We start from the raw sequence: 19,166 nt of genomic DNA on the forward strand, positions 1-19,166 counted from the left end.
ATGCCGTGTTCAGATACTACAAAGTAACACTGTTTATAAACATCGTTCCTAAATGGAATAGATACAAAGTAACGTTGTTTATAAAAAAAAATCTGAAATGGAATAGAGATACAAAGTAACATTGTTGCTTCTGTATCTACTCTGCAGGTCAAAGGGATGAACTTCCAGACACAGATGTCAGTTAAAGCAATCTGAGAAGTATGGAAAAAAGTTTATCAAGATTTGTCTATTTAACCCCTTATTAACCCCAAGATGACCCTAATCCCCCCTACGGGGTTGTAAACCCTCGAGGTTTGCATTATATGCATTAAGGCAAAATACCTTCTGTAGTACAGCAGCCACTCCCCCCCCAACCCCCCTTTACTTACCTGAACGCGATTGTTCCAACGACGGGGATGAGCACAGCAGCTCCAGATGGTGTCTTGTCCTCATTGGATGGATTGAAAGCAGCAGGAGCGATTGGCTCCCACTGCCGTCAATCAAATCCAGTGATGCGGGAGTCGGGGGGGGGGGGCAGGACCGAGTCCTGCTGTCTATCAATGGACGCAGCAGGACTTGGGAGCACGAGTGTCCCCATGGAAATGGCTTCTCCGAGGGGGCATTTAAAAAGAGGAGGAGCACCACAGAGGGACCCTAGAAGAGGAGAATCGGGGCCACTCTGTGCAAAACCAACTGCACAGAGGAAGTATGACAGATTTGTCATTTAAAAATAAATAAAATAAAATAAACCTTTAAAACCCCTTTAACTCCTTCCTTCTCCCCTCGTATTTTCCAACTGATATTTTTCTTTTATAATATTTAAGCGTTTTATTTTAGTTTTTTTGGTCAGGTTTAAATAAAAGCACAAAATTTAAAAAAAATCCTTTTATTTCAGTTGTAAATAACTTTGCAATGTTTCGTATAAAAATCATAAAATTTTAAAAAAGGACAGATTAGAAAATCAAAGTTGATACTTTTAATCTACAACTTTTTTTTTTTTTTTTTTTAATGAGCATTGGACAAAAAAAAAATGCATTTGATGAAATTTTAAATCTTGAAATGAAAGCTACAAATCCTGCAGCCGTTGACCTTTAATATAAGGACACATTACCTGCCCAGGGATCCCGCGATGTACTCACCCGAGCCGATTCTTCCATCCGCTCCAGGCGCCGGAATCACAAGTAAGGGAAACGGGAAGTGATTCAGCCTCGCAGCTTCACAGCCTGTTTTATACTGCGCTTTGTGAACGGTCCTGTAGTCTTCTGGGACCTGAGACATGTCCTAGAAGGCTGCAAGAGGGGTAGGGGGCAAACTTCCGGTTTAGGTCACCGCGGCGATCTGAGCCGGATGTGGGAATGGCTACTTGTTAAAGCCAGGTACCCCCCCCCCCAAAAAAAAAGTGCCAAATATGGCAGTGGAGGGGCAAACAAGCCGAACTTCCCCTTTTGGGTGGAGCTCCACTTTCATGCCAATGTCATGGCTGAAGAATAGACTTATCCAGAGCAGAAATGTAAAAACTGCTCACCTCCTGGGGGGGGGGTTTGGGATGAACTGGTTAAAAATGACCTTCCAGGGTTAAACATGGAAAACAAGCACAAAATCTCCATACATAAAATACAACCAGCCGGCTCGGATATCCTCCAGGGGGCATCAAGATAAAACAAGTGCTGGTTGGCACGATGCCCGGCATTCTCAGATATTTACACCGCCATCCTTCCACAAGCCAGGACAACGAAAGCAATTTATGAACTGAAACATCTCAAGACCTTCAGAATGCTAAAATGTTCCAATGATTCGGCATGAAGAGAATTCACCACAAAAAGGTGTTTTGTGGCTTTTGGATTATTCAGCCAATGGAATAATCTCAGGGAATAGCTAAACACATGAATACCATTAGTGACGTTATGTACATCCTCTGCAGTATATGTACCATGGAGCTCGGTTGGTGGAGACAGCCATGAAATGGGCGAGTATTGCATGGAAGCCGGGGGGCTGGGCAGCTGGAGAAGATGCTGATAGGGGAAGCTGAGGGGGGGGGGGGGGGCTGGGCAGCGTGAATAAATGCCACCAGGGAAAATGCGGACCTGGCACAGCATCAAGGGTTGGGGGGGGGCACAGCGTCAAGGGTTGGTAATGGGTTAACCAAGCTGGGTCATGTTGGGTGGAGGTGGGTTAAGGCACCAAGGCTTCTACCTGCCATACTTACTGAGACCTCAGCTTCCAGGCTACCTGCCTCATAGTCAGGGTTCACCTGAGGAAAGAACCGTACAGTGAGAAAATAAAAATTAAAAAAAAAGTGTACCTGTTCTAAAGCCACCTGCTGGGGGGGAGGGGGGAGCAGCAAATAGAAGTCATGGCTGGTTACTTAATACAGTTGGAGATTTCTGAGACGGCTCCAGTTGGAGAAAGTCCTAGAAGCCTACAAATTTACACGGCTTGAAAAGCTTTGTCAACTTCCTGCTACGGCAATGTGGTCCTAGGGGCAAAAAAGGAAGTTCAAGGCCTTTGGGGTTCCTCACTCACCTCCGCCGCCAGGTAATGTCCAGTTGCCAAATGTTTAAATCTGAATAGGCTGTTCCAGTAGCCAGCGCCTCCTCTACACGGGTCATGCTGGACAACCTACCAAACAAGGAACAAAAAGTACGAAACATTAACCGCCAACTACATTTGTCCGATTTTTAGATCTGGTTAATTTTACTTCACGGCCGGCCAATGGAGTCAAACCTGCATCCTCTTCACAACCATGTCCTGCCTACCAGCACTCCAGCAATGGCTGCATGGTAATGTCTGGGGCGGGTTCTCTGCAGTGACACGTCTACATAAGGTTTGTAGAATCGGCCTCTTGTGGTCTCCATTGGAACGGAGATCAAACATGGTGACACACATATGAGATTTCAAGGATTGGATTTACCCCATTAAAGAAAATCAGTTCTAGAAGAGACCCCAAAATCGTCCTGAGTGGCCGTATAAAAGCTTCTTGGCTAATGGGCCAAAAGAAAATGACCATAACAGGTTCTCTTACAAAATCATGCACCGTTTATCTTTTTAGAACACCTTTTCCTTCTTAGTCCCTTGTAATAAGCTCACTGTACACCATTTTATTGAAAGGTTTCTCAAGGCTGAATAGGGTCAGACATATTTGGAGTTAAAATTTTGCTTCCAAGCCCTAAACCCCTACAGAGAAGACAAACGACAGACATTTCGCTGGATCGCTGAGCGTTTCAATCATAAATGAGGACCATCGGGTCATTGTTGGCTCACCTCCACTTCCCATAATGCCTTGGAGCTGGTGGCAGAGGTGGCGGACTGGCGGCCGGTGGTCCTGAGAAATACATACTGTTTCTTTCTATGGTCATCACACGTCAGGAACTTCTCCTGCTCTGCATGGAACAACCGCACAACGTCACCCTGCAAGAAGAAGAAGAAGGCACCACCATCCATCAGACAGAGGAGATTCCCACATGGGGCATCATTACAATGCAGCTTTAAAGAGATTCTCCAGAGTCAAAGCTTTCCAATTGGTCACTGCTCAACAATGTATAGTCTTCATCTGGTTCCAGCGGAAGTAAACCCATTGATTTAACAATTTCAGAAAAACAGCGAGTTTCCCGGCAAGTGCTGGGAATGTAACTGTCAGATTGCGAGTTTGGTCGAGAGGATAACCAAACCAACCAATGCCGGTGTCATAACTAATCGCATGTGCAGCATCATGGCAGTTGAATATTAAAACAGAGGCCAAGATGGCGGCTTCCTTGGCTGAAAACAATAGGGGGGGGGGTTACTTCCACTTTAACTCCCAAGTGCAGTCATATGAGGAGCTGAACGGGGGGGTTCTTGGCGGTGGGGGAAACATTAATGTAGAACATCAGGAAACATACAAACACAGGTTGTGCAGCCTTTAAAGTGCTCTCTGGTTACAATATGGGGGGACTTACCAGTGTCACCGTAGCTGGCCATGCCTGACCCCCTCCACCACCCGTGCCTCCCAGAGCGGATGTTACCACCCAATGATCACACACACTTGGCATAAGCTGGGCAGGATTATTTTTTTTTTCCAGTGGCCTGTACAGTGCCAGGTCCATTCAGCATGAGAAGAGAGCCAGGTACATGGAGCACAATCGCTTCAGAAGCAAAAAATGAGCAGCTTTAGAAACGGTTTTAGCTTTAAGCTGGGCATTAATTTTGGACACCATTAGATGTATTAGACAGTCTATGCTTTGAGATTTTCTTGCCAAGTATGGCACAGCCTCCTCCAACACCTGCCCACCCATCAGCCATGTGATCTCAGAACAAGGCCAGGACCTCACACAGCCCTAGACTGTCCTATGATACTTAATAAAAACCAAAAAGGCGGCCAAGTCACTCCACAAACTCCAAACAGCGACAGCAACTAACCTTCCACCCTTCACTGCAACACAGGGGCACATTCATGGTGTGTAGAGATAGAGGTGATAGAGAGAGAAGACAGAAAAGACAGAAAAGACAGAAAAGACAGAAAAGACAGAAAAGACAGAAAAGACAGAAAAGACAGAAAAGACAGAGGTACCCAGATTTCCTTAATGCATCAGTGACCAAAGTAGTTGAACTTTGCCCCTGGCTGTACCTACAGTGCGGATAAATGTAGACATTCCAAAAAAAAACAAAAAAAACTCCCCAAATCCCAGTTTCCACATCTTCCTCCAGATTTTCTCACTCACCCCCTTCAGGATGTCATCTTTGTTGTCACTCCACTTCATGAAAAGCACAATCTTCCAGCTGGTGTTACAGTTCACTGAATTCACCTACAACCAAGGAGCAAAAAAGAACCATTAGAATGTTCTGGAACATCAACCATTATTCAGGTCTTCTGGAACAGTTGTCTTGGGTGTTTGGGGACAATGATACCGATTGTGTCCGTGGATCAGCTATTATCCAACAGGGTTCTGTGGTTGATGGGCCTTCCATTTGATGGAGCCTACAAAGTTCTAGGACCAATGCTATTTGGCAAAGCCAACGGCATGACTTCAATGATCTTTGGGGGAATTTCGACCACTAATGTTGAGGGGGAATTATTTCCTGCTGATCCCCAATATATCGTTTTTTGGAAGTGGTTGCCCAACATCTCGAAATTTTAAAGGATTCTCCTGGAGAGAAAAGCTTTATAAAGGCTGCTGTAAACCGAGCCCACATATAGGGATGCAGACATTCTCTATCTGCAATTCAAGTGCCATCTGTTCTGGTGGATGAAGAACTTTAAAAAAAAAAAAAAAAATGAGTTATGAATTGGTAGGGGTCCAAGATTTTATTGGAGAAATTGTTAAAATGCACAACCAATGCGTTTCATGGATTATAGAATCCCTTCTTCAGGGCTAAAAACTGTACAAGGAGAGAGACCATATGTTTAAAATTCTAAATCATAAGTATTGGAATTTCCTTTCAAATTTGGCTGTTAGTGAACGCAACGAATAGAATTTATCACAAGTTACGAATTATCCGAAATAACGACTGCCGCATCTAAACAAATGGAACGAATTAACATTTTTAATTATTATTGTAACAAATAATAAAAACTTAATTTGTTCCGTTCCATTCGTTTAGATACGACATTCGTCATTTTGTATAATTAGTAACGTTGGATAAAAATGTATTCATTACATTCTCCAACAGCCAAATTTGAGTTTATAGGTAATCAGGATTTATAGGTATTAAAATTTTCGTTATTTCAGACTTCCGAATTTGTTAAAACGGGTTTTCGATAATTCGGATGTTTCTGAATTATCAAATTTGTCGAAATTCGTTTAAAAAAATAAAAAAAAAACAAATAAAACGAAGTGCACATGTTTATTGGTAATAACTGTTGCCAACAGATCAAAATGCAGGTTCTATGTTTAATGAATTTCTATTGACTTTCACGTTAAAGTGTCAGAATTTGTGCTTTAAAAGGCAACAGTTTTTGTTGGAACCCGTACTGTAAACAAAGTACTACCGGAAATAAATTCATACATTACATAAGAGTGTAAGTGGGCCCCAATAGTATTACATTACTAATAATTCACCCCTCAATGCAAATTGTAGGTTGCAGACAGTGAGGAAAAAGAATTTGATTTGCTGCAAATTTGTTAATTTTGCCCACTTACAATATCAACCAGAAAACAAGAAAAATCACATGATACAAACATTAAAATAAGTATTTGATCCCCTTAGTAGTTGGTGGAGAAACCCTTGTTGGTGATCACAGAGGTCAGACGTCTCTTGTAGGTGGTGATGAGGTTTCCACATCTCAGGAGGGATTTTCTCCTCTCTTCTCTACAGATCTTCTCTAAATCCTGAAGGTCTCTTGGCAACTCAAAGTTTCAGCTCCTCCATACATTTTCTATGGGATTAAGGTCTGGAGACTGTTGAGACCACTCCATGACCTTACTGTGCTTCTTCTTGAGCCACTCCTTTGGTGCCTTGGTGGTATGTTTTGGGTCATTGTTATGCTGGAAGACTCATCCATGACCCATCTTCAGTGTTCTGGATGAGGGAAGAAGGTTCGCCAACATCTTACAATACATGGCCCCGTCCATTGGCCCCTCAATGCGGCAATGTCGGCCTGTAGCTTTATCAGAGAAACAGCCCCAAAGAATCATGTTCCCCCCTCCGTGTCACTGTAGGGATGGTGTTCATGTTCCCACCTGTGTGTGTGACTGTAGGGATGGTGTTCATGTTCCCACCTCTGTGTGTGACTGTAGGGATGGTGTTCTTAGGGTCATAGTCACCATTTTTCTTCCTCCAAAGACAGTGAGTCGAGTTGATGCCAAAGAGCTGAATTTTGGTCTCATCTGATCACAGAACTTTCTCCCCGATCCTTCTCTGAATCATTTAGATGTTCACTGGCAAACTTCAGACGGACCTGTCCATGTGTCTTCCCCGAAGAGGGGGACCTGTCCATGTGTCTTCCCCAAAGAGGGGGACCTGTCCATGTGTCTTCCCCAAAGAGGGGGACCTGTCCATGTGTCTTCCCCGAAGAGGGGGACCTGTCCATGTGTCTTCCCCGAAGAGGGGGACCTGTCCATGTGTCTTCCCCGAAGAGGGGGACCTGTCCATGTGTCTTCCCCGAAGAGGGGGACCTGTCCATGTGTCTTCCCCGAAGAGGGGGACCTGTCCATGTGTCTTCCCCGAAGAGGGGGACCTGTCCATGTGTCTTCCCCGAAGAGGGGGACCTGTCCATGTGTCTTCCCCGAAGAGGGGGACCTGTCCATGTGTCTTCCCCGAAGAGGGGGACCTGTCCATGTGTCTTCCCCGAAGAGGGGGACCTGTCCATGTGTCTTCCCCGAAGAGGGGGACCTGTCCATGTGTCTTCCCCGAAGAGGGGGACCTGTCCATGTGTCTTCCCCGAAGAGGGGGACCTGTCCATGTGTCTTCCCCGAAGAGGGGGACCTGTCCATGTGTCTTCCCCGAAGAGGGGGACCTGTCCATGTGTCTTCCCCGAAGAGGGGGACCTGTCCATGTGTCTTCCCCGAAGAGGGGGACCTGTCCATGTGTCTTCCCCGAAGAGGGGGACCTGTCCATGTGTCTTCCCCGAAGAGGGGGACCTGTCCATGTGTCTTCCCCGAAGAGGGGGACCTGTCCATGTGTCTTCCCCGAAGAGGGGGACCTGTCCATGTGTCTTCCCCGAAGAGGGGGACCTGTCCATGTGTCTTCCCCGAAGAGGGGGACCTGTCCATGTGTCTTCCCCGAAGAGGGGGACCTGTCCATGTGTCTTCCCCGAAGAGGGGGACCTGTCCATGTGTCTTCCCCGAAGAGGGGGACCTGTCCATGTGTCTTCCCCGAAGAGGGGGACCTGTCCATGTGTCTTCCCCGAAGAGGGGGACCTGTCCATGTGTCTTCCCCGAAGAGGGGGACCTGTCCATGTGTCTTCCCCGAAGAGGGGGACCTGTCCATGTGTCTTCCCCGAAGAGGGGGACCTGTCCATGTGTCTTCCCCGAAGAGGGGGACCTGTCCATGTGTCTTCCCCGAAGAGGGGGACCTGTCCATGTGTCTTCCCCGAAGAGGGGGACCTGTCCATGTGTCTTCCCCGAAGAGGGGGACCTGTCCATGTGTCTTCCCCGAAGAGGGGGACCTGTCCATGTGTCTTCCCCGAAGAGGGGGACCTGTCCATGTGTCTTCCCCGAAGAGGGGGACCTGTCCATGTGTCTTCCCGAAGAGGGGGACCTGTCCATGTGTCTTCCCCGAAGAGGGGGACCTGTCCATGTGTCTTCCCCGAAGAGGGGGACCTGTCCATGTGTCTTCCCCGAAGAGGGGGACCTGTCCATGTGTCTTCCCCGAAGAGGGGGACCTGTCCATGTGTCTTCCCCGAAGAGGGGGACCTGTCCATGTGTCTTCCCCGAAGAGGGGGACCTGTCCATGTGTCTTCCCCGAAGAGGGGGACCTGTCCATGTGTCTTCCCCGAAGAGGGGGACCTGTCCATGTGTCTTCCCCGAAGAGGGGGACCTGTCCATGTGTCTTCCCCGAAGAGGGGGACCTGTCCATGTGTCTTCCCCGAAGAGGGGGACCTGTCCATGTGTCTTCCCCGAAGAGGGGGACCTGTCCATGTGTCTTCCCCGAAGAGGGGGACCTGTCCATGTGTCTTCCCCGAAGAGGGGGACCTGTCCATGTGTCTTCCCCGAAGAGGGGGACCTGTCCATGTGTCTTCCCCGAAGAGGGGGACCTGTCCATGTGTCTTCCCCGAAGAGGGGACCTGTCCATGTGTCTTCCCCGAAGAGGGGGACCTGTCCATGTGTCTTCCCCGAAGAGGGGGACCTGTCCATGTGTCTTCCCCGAAGAGGGGGACCTGTCCATGTGTCTTCCCCGAAGAGGGGGACCTGTCCATGTGTCTTCCCCGAAGAGGGGGACCTGTCCATGTGTCTTCCCCGAAGAGGGGGACCTGTCCATGTGTCTTCCCCGAAGAGGGGGACCTGTCCATGTGTCTTCCCCGAAGAGGGGGACCTGTCCATGTGTCTTCCCCGAAGAGGGGGACCTGTCCATGTGTCTTCCCCGAAGAGGGGGACCTGTCCATGTGTCTTCCCCGAAGAGGGGGACCTGTCCATGTGTCTTCCCCGAAGAGGGGGACCTGTCCATGTGTCTTCCTGAGGAGGGGGACCTTGCGGGGGCTGCAGGATTTCAATCCATGGCGGAGTATTGTGTTACCAATGGTTTGTTTGGTGACTGCATCATTGGTTGGTAGGAAATCAAAAACTGTTTACTCCCTGAACTGCAACACCATTTATAACATGTATGTATTGTGTGATTTTTCAGGATTTTTGGTTGATATTCTGTCTCCATCATATGATAGAAATGATAGACCCTTCATTTCTATGTAAGTGGGCAAACTTACACAATCTGCAGGGGAGACGATCAGCATTTTCCCGCTGTATAGTGGATATACACAAGACTAATAACATTTCTTATAAACATGCGATAGGAGAAAGTCAGACAAAGCCCAAATGACTTTGTATAGCATGTATAGCATGTATAGCATGTATAGCATGTATAGCATGTATAGTATATATAGGTACAATGATGTACACATACTGTGACTCACCTCATTACATCCGGGGTTATCCGCTAGCTGGTGGCTGCTGGCGTGCAATGGCTGCCCAGCATTGACGGGGTTAAGGACAACTTTATCACCGATGACCACCTACAAGAAGAAGACACAGGGTGGTAAGTGCAGGAAATATCCGACATTTCTACGAGTCTCCAGCATGGCCGGTACTCTTCACCATTTGTTACAGAAGGTCTCTGGAGTGACCCTTCCGCAGCCACCCAATGAATAAACGTCTCCCGATATGTGCCGACATCACGGCCCCGAGTGACTGGAAGAGAAACATTCCGTCTGACCCAAATGATACCAGACCCCGAGGCGTCCCACTGAACATCCAACAACCCACCCACCCCCCCCCCCCCCCCCCCCCCCGAGTTCTGACCCGGAGGACCCTTCATGTATCCATGGGGAACGTTAAAACAAGAAAAAATAAATAAAATAAATGGTGGCTTTACACAGAAGCCGAAAACGAGGGAATTCATTGAACGTTCTGCTGGAAACTATTACCATCAACACCACAACCCCCCCATTCTACAACGGGGAGGAAGCAGCCAAAAAATAAAACCAATATGTCAGCATAATTGTCAGTTCTGTACGGCACTGTATACTGTTTATGGGACTATTTATTCTGTACGGTCTGTTCTCAAAGAACTCCCGATTTTTTTTTTTTTACAAAACACCCTCAATGCTTCTCGTGTTCCTGAAGAGTTGTGGATTCGGCCATAAAAGGGACAGTGCAACCACCACCGACTCCAGGATCCGAAAACTGAACTCAGAGCAATCCTCACACACACACACACGCATGCACACACACACACACACACACACACACACACACACACACACACGCATACACCACCTTAACTGGCAAAGTTTTGTTTTGTTTAACGCTGTCTGGATGTTCCTGTGATCCACACATACATGCCACACTGCAGCATCAGTGGTAAACCTTGTGGCCCCCTGCATCGCCTTCTACAGGCAATGAAGTGGTTGTACATAGTAGATGACCATAATTAGGCAGAGAATAGGAAACAATCTAGTAATCTTGGTAATATATACACACACATTGATGTGCAAACCACAGAAACAGCTGAACAGGATTTGAAGTGCAGTTCCAATGTGTACATGTCAGTTGTGTATTTTTAGTGCGATGCAATAAGATGTCTCTATGCAGGAAGTCACACATTGTTGCCAATTATACAACCCAACACTCGTGTTTAGTATTTAATTTCACAAAAAGCCACAACATAGCTGGAGGAATTACAAGGTGTTCAGAAAGCTGAACGGGAGAGAAGTGTCAACAATGAATTTCCTTCACAAGACACCAAATTTAGAAACTGAGGGGGGGGAAAAAAAAGTGGAACCAACTGAATCCTCAACCATATTCTACACCCGCCGTTCTCCACCCAGCAGCATGACACCAATCACCTTCACAGAATGTTACCCCAACATTCCATATTCCTGATGCAGGCATACCCCGCTTTATGTACACTCACTTTACATACACTCGCGAGGACATAGCGGTGAATGAAGGCATAGCGGTGAATGAAGGCATAGCGGTGAATGAAGGCATAGCGGTGAATGAAGACATAGCGGTGAATGAAGACATAGCGGTGAATGAAGACATAGCGGTGAATGAAGACATAGCGGTGAATGAAGACATGCCTGCCAGGACATACCCGTGGAGTGGATGTAAAGTGGTCCAAGCTAAAAGTTGCTGCTGAGTAACCCATGCATGGATAGTTCAGATTCCCCACTACTAGAAGACACCCTCCCTGACCCCCCCCCCCCCCCCACTATAGCCCTTGACACCCCAGAAGTAAAAAAGGGTATTGCTTCACTTTAATTACATTTTCATTTTACATACATGCTCTGGTCCCCATTGTGTACTTAAAAGTGGGGTATCCCTGTATGTGGTTGCTGTACCTTGTACTAAAAAAAGAAGTCTCCCGTACTTTGTATTGCTTCCGTGTGTGAAATCCATGGTGATCCTGCCAGTCCATCGCTTTCCTATTATAAACTGACCATGCTAGTCATAGAAGCACATCCTTCCCCCAGTGTGGTCCGTTTTCTGGGAGCTTTAAAGTGATTGTATACCCTTTATTTTTTTACCTATAGGTAAGCCTATAACAGTATATAATGTATGAGCCGACATCCACATACAACAATCGGGGTTGTACAAACTCCAAAAGAGGAGGAACGAAAAACTTAGACCCCTTACACATTGGGGCGCTTTGCAGGCACTACAGTGCTAAAAATAGCGGCTGCAAAGTGCCCTGAAACAGCCGCTGTTTTGTCTCCAATGTGAGTCCCCGAGGGCTCACACAGGAGCGGTGCGCTGGCAGGACAGAAAAAAAAAAGTCCTGCAAGCCGCATCTTTGGAGCGGCGTGTATACTGCTCCTGCCCATTGAAATCAACATGGCAGCGTGGCTATACCTGCCGGCAAAGCGTTGCTGCAGCAGCCGCTAGCAGGGGGGTAAAACCACCTCCGCTAGCAGCCGAATACCGCCGCTAAAATTAGCGCCATTTTACTGCCGACGCCGCTTCCGCCCCAGTGTGAAAGGGGCCTTACCCCAAAGCGTGGACGCACACACGCTGATGGCGGTGAGTCAATGAAGCATGAATTGATGGTCTCCAACAAACTGGTCAGCCGGGACAGTATACGTCTCAATCTATATCCAGGGGTGAATCGATCGTCTCCAATGAATGCCCCAACCAGAACTGTTGCAGTTAGGACAGTATATGTGTGCGTCTATATCCAGAGAGATCTGTGTTGGATGTTCACAACAAGGGCTCCAGCCGGCAGGTGTTAGTGAATATCTGACTGACAGCATTTGTCATGGGATAAAAAAAAAAAAAAAGGCCTCCACATAGTGCAGATAAATCCAAGACAAAAAGGGTTTTAATTGCATAAAAATAAAAATGTACAGACCATCAATTAAGATGTGTACATAGCGTGATCACAAAAAGATACTACAATGAGTGTGGTATAAAGAGCCTGGCAGACTATTACCCGACGCGTTTCATCATTTATGCCCCAGTAGATGTCGGGTATATAGTCTCCTAGGCTCTTTATACAGCCGCTAATTTAGTACACCTGCCGGCTGGAGCCCTTAATATATAGACGCAGAAGAATACTGTCCTAACTGCGACAGTCCTGGCGGAGGCGTTCATTGGAGACGATCGATTCACCCCTGGATATAGATGGAGAAGTATATCGTCCTAACTGCGACAGTCCTGGCTGACCAGTTCGTTGGAGACCATCCATTCATGCTGGATTGACTCGCCGGCTGTCGGCGTCCACGCTTCGGGGTCAGAGTATTCATTCCCCTTCTTTGGCGTTTGATGTACAACCCAGATTGTCCTATGTGGATGTCGGCTCACATTATACACCTTTCAATTTTCATCATAAGAAAATAATATTTCCCACTCATCTCCAATTGACTTCACACCGCCATGTGGAGGGATTTGGGACTCTTGTGGTTTAGAGGTCGATTGTTCTTTGTCATAGGACTGTACTGTGAATGTTTTTAGCCCGTTCTTGTGCCACGGACGCCTGAGATTACTCACCATCTTTTATACATGGAATGATTTTAGTGGATTCTTATATATATTTGTATCATCTCTTCTCACACATCATTTAGTGACGCAGCTCTCTTCACAGGTGACGTTTGGATGCGTTCGGTTATTTCCCAGCGCTGCATTTTTATCACCATTCATTTCACATACAATTTGTCGCAGTGGTGATGGTAGTTGCTGAGATTATGCAACTTGAGTTATTAGCAGTGCAACTTTTTCTTTATTATATTTTGCTAAGCCTATAACAGTGATGGGGAACCTCGGCACCCCAGAGGTTTCAGAACTACATTCCCCATGATGCTCTGGCCCTGTACAGTGTAGTGGAGCATCATGGGAAATGTAGTTCCAAAACATCTGGGGTGCCGAGGTTCGCCATCACTGGTCTATAATGGGGCCTACCTGTAGGTAAAATGAATGTTTCCTAAACCGTGTAGGTCACTTTGCATGCAGCCGCTGACACCAGCAACGCATGCGCTGTGAATGTCCGGCTGAAGTGCCAGACCTTACTGGAAAGAAGTCTCCCCGCACATGTGCAGGAGTGACGACATCGCTGCTCCGAAAGAAACGCAGCGGGAACATGTCACCTTGTTCTAAGGCGAGTATTTCATAATGAGCTAGTATGGGCTGTATACTAGCTCATTATACCTTTGCCTTACAGGTTTTGTATGTGCGGATATACAGACACTTTAAAGCGGTTGTATTGTTCCGTGGTCATTTTTACTACAGGTATGTCTATAATAAGGTCTATAATAAAACTTACCTGTAGGTAAAATGAATCTCTTGTAAACCTGCAGAGTTTAGGAGATGTTCGCCCTGCATGCAGCCACTGACAGCAGCGCATGCGCTCTGAGGGTCCAGCGAATATCTGTTGGAACGGAGGACTCCCACACACAGGAGTGACATCATCACGCCTCCGGCCACTCACAGCGCTGAAGCCCGCAAACCCAGGAGAAAACACCAGGGAACATGTCTGCCCCCTCAGCGGTGACCGGCCACACTACGGGAGCTTCTCTCCAACGTATTTCATAATGTGATAGTATGTGATGCATACTAGCACATCATGCTATTGTGTTGCAGATTTGTTTTCTTTTCTGCGGTTTACTACAGCTTTAAACTGAATGGGCCGATTTACAGAGTCACATTCTTTCAGGGTGGATTTCTAACCACTAATGTAAGAGGCATTTTTTCAAATTGATTCCCAATTAACTGATTTTAGTAAGAGTTCCCCAAAGCTGAACATATTTAGGAGGGCTCCTTTGGGGGGGGGGGGGGGGGGGGGGTGGGGGGGGAGTTTGGATAGGCCGATTTGCATGAAATGGTCAAGAAATGTTCACTCCTGCCCTCCACACCGCCCATTCCAAAATGGTCATATGTATTTGCCCCCTTATGTGGCTGTAACATCCTCCATTTTTATGGGAGGACTTTCCACAAATTTGAGGGTGTCTGTGGGAATCTGGGCCCATTTGTGAGGTCAAGTACTGATGTTGGATGAGAAGACCTGGCTCATACATCCAGCCTTACATTGGGCAAAAAAAAAAAAAAGATCCAAAAGACATGGCTGAAAATAGCATTTCAATTCACCCCAAAAGGTGACCAGTAGGGAGGCGGTCAGGTGACCAGTAGGGAGGCGGTCAGGTGACCAGTAGGGAGGCGGTCAGGTGACCAGTAGGGAGGCGGTCAGGGCTCTGTGCTGGACAGTCGAGTTCCTCCACACCACACTGGTCACACCATGTCTTTATGGAGTTGCCCTCCTTCCCCCGCAGCCATTAATATGGAGTTGTCCCCTTTGTGACTAAGGGCCTCCACTTTTCTGTGAAGGATTTCCACAAGTTTTTGTAGGGTGTCTGTGGGCATTTGTCCCATATGTGTGGTCAGATACTAATGTTGGGTGAGGAAACCTGGCTCACATGTTGGGCACCAAAAAAAAAAAAGAAAGACCCGGCTCAACATTGGTTTCCAAATTCATCTCAAAAGGCGTTCAGTAGGGAAGAGGTCAGGGCTCTGTGCAGGACACAAGTTCCTCCATGACCTCAAACCTACTGAACACCTTTGGGAAGGCCTCATAGGGTTAAGGGCAGGTCCCGTATCTGTATGGAGCTGGCTTTGTACACAGAGGGGGTCACAGTGGAACAGAAAAGGGTCTTCACCAAAGTGTTTCCACAACCTTGGCAGAGCACAATTTTCTACAATGTCTTTGTATGATGGGGGATTACCAGGACCTTCACTGGAGACCCCTGAACTATATTAGGAGGTGGTCCTCATTTTTTAGGCATTTAATTAGAATGGTATAATATATATATATATATATATATACACACACACACTTTAAGAATTGTATCTTTTCATATGAAGAAAATTAATAAATAAGGGGAAAACGCCATTACTAGCGATCTGCAGATACGACTACAATGTCTATAAAGAGAGGAACTCCTATTTGTGAAGAGAAGGAGAAGTCAAGCCTTGTAGGATCTCCCCTCCTCCCCTATCCTCTCCCCCAATCACTCACACTGTCACCGATGGACCGCAGCTTGTAAAATGGTTGGATGTAGAACCAGGAGCCTTCATTGCCGGCCTCGTCCAGTGTTACCCGCATTGCGTTCTTCTCCAGCAGAGCCGGGAGGCGTTTGTTCACCGTGAGGTACTTGTTACTCTTCAAGTGTAGCAGCTAAAAAGAGAAAACCGATCAATAGCCTAAAAATGTCTCTTATGAAGGTAATTCCCGAGCCCCGTCCAGGTCTAGATATCAGCTTCTCAACTCTCATTGGATGTTGAATAGAAGGTAAAGTGCAAATTACCCCAAAACAGGAAGTGAAAGGACAATGTGAGGGGCAAGACAGGAGTCCCCATTGGAAGATCTTCCCCTTACTTGCCTCTCCAGGGCAGCTGTAAAGTTTGGAATCATCACTTTCCGGCAGTGGTCACCTGGACCAACAAAGAGCATGAATCCCTCTAGTGGGGACAGAGCAATAAAAACCTGACAGGGGGCCCCTTTCTATTCAAAACATGTGTGTTGGGTTTAAAAATATTATGAATACAGTATTTTATTATAATATACTTTGTAAAAGACCATTTTAGTTCCATGATTTGCCTCTGAAGAAGTTCCTGTAAATTCTCTGCCACCCGCTATTTCCTCACTGGAAGAGCGGATATTGGCACACCAGTGAGGTCTTGCCACATGGCTCCTGCCACATGAACAAATCACTCATGCAGCCGGTGTGGACGAGCCCATTAATTACTTTTTTAATGTATTTTAGAGGCCTGTTGGGGGAAGGGGGGCGCTCCGGTGAAATATCAGGGGTATCCCAAGACCCCCGATGTCTCACTTTTTAGACCAAGCGATTGTAATATGGTTCCCATATCCTGTCTCTGCCGCCTCAGCTGCACTGCACAATGAATGAACAGGAAGCACTCTGTATAGAGGCTCCCTGATCAATCACAAACATAGTAATCACAGTTTATGGAATCCCTGAAACCAATCCCCGTGTGGCTCCCAGATGCAGCAGCTGACAGCGGGCGGGAGGAGGGAGGAGCTGATGTGCTGCCCGGGGGAAAGGGGGGGGGGGCAGCTGAACTGCAATTAGCAGCCCTTGGGACTGTCTGCACCAGAAAGCTGCCTGGGGGCCCGACCCCCCAACTGAACTGATGGTGGCCCTGTGTGGAGGCATCAAAGATCTTACAGGTCGGTATGTGCTGTGAGCCGGATAAGAACCTGGAAGAGCCGTGGCAGATGGGAGCTGTAATGGTTTGTGGATTCAAAGAAGTCTCTATTATTACAGTCTCCTACATACCCCTCCCCCACCCCCCCGGGTACATGGAATACTTGGTCCCATTTTCCTGCATGATGGAGGATGCCAAGCTACATGTCTGGACACCCCCCCCCCCCCCCCCCAACAATGCAACTGGGAGGAAAATGGCGGTGTTGGTAGCCAGTACTCAGTACTCATCTCCAGCTCCAAGCATTTGTTAGAGATGAGCACCATGAAGAATGAAGGTGGGTGGGGGGTGGGGGGGGGGGGGGGTTGTGTCCCTGGCAGACTCCTAGCATTCAGCACATACCTCTAGAATAAAAAATGTATTGATCGACCTTTGTGACCGGTGAGCCACAAGATAACCCCCAACCCCCCCCCCCCCCCCGACAGAGTACTGCACCTGAATGACATTCCCGTACTGGATGACTGTTCCCAAGAGCTTGCGGTTCTCCGTATCATTTTGCTTTTTCTCCAAATCTGCTGCATGCTGAAACACACAATGAGACGGATTGCTACATTGTCACTTGCACAGAAATTATTATACAGGATTTATTATTATTATAATAGCAGAATTATATATTTTATAATACAGGATATTATATATTAGGTATATTTTATTATTATAATACAGGATTTATATGGCGCCAACAGTTTGCGCAGCGCTTTACAATATGAGGGCAGACATTACAGTTACAATACAGGAGGAATCAGAGGCCCTGATCCTGAGAGCTCACAATCTAGAAGTCGGCTGTATGTGGACGGAGGACTTACATGCAGCTTGTTGAGGAGGACGGTGTCGGTGGTGTTGCTGGCTCCGGGTTTTGCCGCTTTCCAGAACTGTTTCTGAGCTGAATATCTGTTCATGGGGCACAGCCGGAACAGGCAGTCTGCAGATATAAAGAGGGTGGTAAAGTGGGCATGTTTTTTGGTTTATTTCCTGGGTCGGTCCTTCAGACACAGCGGGAACATTCCTAAATCCACATCACCGCTCCAGACTCCTCCGCCAATCGGCAGTCGGGGTGCCGGACCCGAGAGCCCGCCTCCGCCTCACCATTCAAGGATATGAAAAGCTCCAATATTTGCTCTATAAATGAAGCAATTCTATACATCGCAATCTCCCCCTAAACACCTTAACGCGCTTCACCCCCTTGAGAGCAAGTCTACAGTGGTGAAACGCATTAATGGGTGGGGTTTAGGGGGATATAATATGTACGCACTTGCTTCATTGGCAGTGCAATAAAAATGCTAAGGGCGGAAAATATTGGAGTGTGGCTCTCAGCTTTTCAAATCCTTAAGGTGGCTGTAAACCTCAGACATGAAATCTGAACAAATCATATCCCTCTATAGTGTGTACTTATCTCAGTCCAGAGCACTGAGTGTCATTTCTGTACACTGCCTCCTTCCTCTGCTATCAGTAGCAGTCTGCTCCTCCCTACCCTACCCATCCTCCCTCCCTCTATCTGCGCGAGTCTCCTCCTCCCCTCTATCGGCGCGAGTCTCCTCCTCCCCTCTATCGGCACGAGTCTCCTCCTCCCCTCTATCGGCGCGAGTCTCCTCCTCCCCTCTATCGGCGCGAGTCTCCTCCTCCCCTCTATCGGCGCGAGTCTCCTCCTCCCCTCTATCGGCTCGAGTCTCCTCCTCCCCTCTATCGGCTCGAGTCTCCTCCTCCCCTCTATCGGCTCGAGTCTCCTCCTCCCCTCTATCGGCGCGAGTCTCCTCCTCCCCTCTATCGGCGCGAGTCTCCTCCTCCCCTCTATCGGCGCGAGTCTCCTCCTCCCCTCTATCGGCGCGAGTCTCCTCCTCCCCTCTATCGGCGCGAGTCTCCTCCTCCCCTCTATCGGCTCGAGTCTCCTCCTCCCCTCTATCGGCTCGAGTCTCCTCCTCCCCTCTATCGGCTCGAGTCTCCTCCTCCCCTCTATCTGCTCGAGTCTCCTCCTCCCCTCTATCTGCTCGAGTCTCCTCCTCCCCTCTATCTGCTCGAGTCTCCTCCTCCCCTCTATCTGCTCGAGTCTCCTCCTCCCCTCTATCTGCTCGAGTCTCCTCCTCCCCTCTATCTGCTCGAGTCTCCTCCTCCCCTCTATCGGCGCAAGTCTCCTCCTCCCTCTATCGGCGCAAGTCTCCTCCTCCCTCTATCGGAACGAGTCACTTCTGACAAGTTTTTCTGACGCCAAGAGATAAAGGGGTAAGGAGCTCCAGCACACATCTTGTGGTTGGCAGCATCAGCTCTGTTCCTGTGTGAAGGGGGGGGGGGGGGGGGGAGTAAAAAATCAATTAAGAACAGCATTCAGCTTTTTTTTGGGATGCATGCAAG

At 47.8% G+C, this 19,166-nt stretch overlaps 1 protein-coding gene across 1 annotated transcript in view; it reads right to left on the reverse strand.

Annotated features, from left to right (window-relative positions):
- LOC143981317 (inositol 1,4,5-trisphosphate-gated calcium channel ITPR1-like) overlaps nt 1-17,738 on the reverse strand; it is a gene marked incomplete at its 3' end in the record, with an annotated part of 56,067 nt that extends 38,329 nt beyond the window's left edge. The window contains 8 exon segments of the mRNA XM_077479113.1: nt 2,186-2,230; nt 2,503-2,598; nt 3,241-3,387; nt 4,677-4,760; nt 9,524-9,622; nt 15,613-15,771; nt 17,256-17,342; nt 17,627-17,738. Coding sequence (XP_077335239.1) covers nt 2,186-2,230; nt 2,503-2,598; nt 3,241-3,387; nt 4,677-4,760; nt 9,524-9,622; nt 15,613-15,771; nt 17,256-17,342; nt 17,627-17,719 — 810 coding nt within the window.
- Nucleotides 17,739-19,166: the final 1,428 nt, after the last annotated feature.

Source organism: Lithobates pipiens, unplaced genomic scaffold, assembly GCF_037356315.1.
Source record: "Lithobates pipiens isolate NorthernLeopardFrog02 unplaced genomic scaffold, aLitPip1_a1.2 Scaffold_138, whole genome shotgun sequence".
NCBI lineage: Eukaryota > Metazoa > Chordata > Amphibia > Anura > Ranidae > Lithobates > Lithobates pipiens.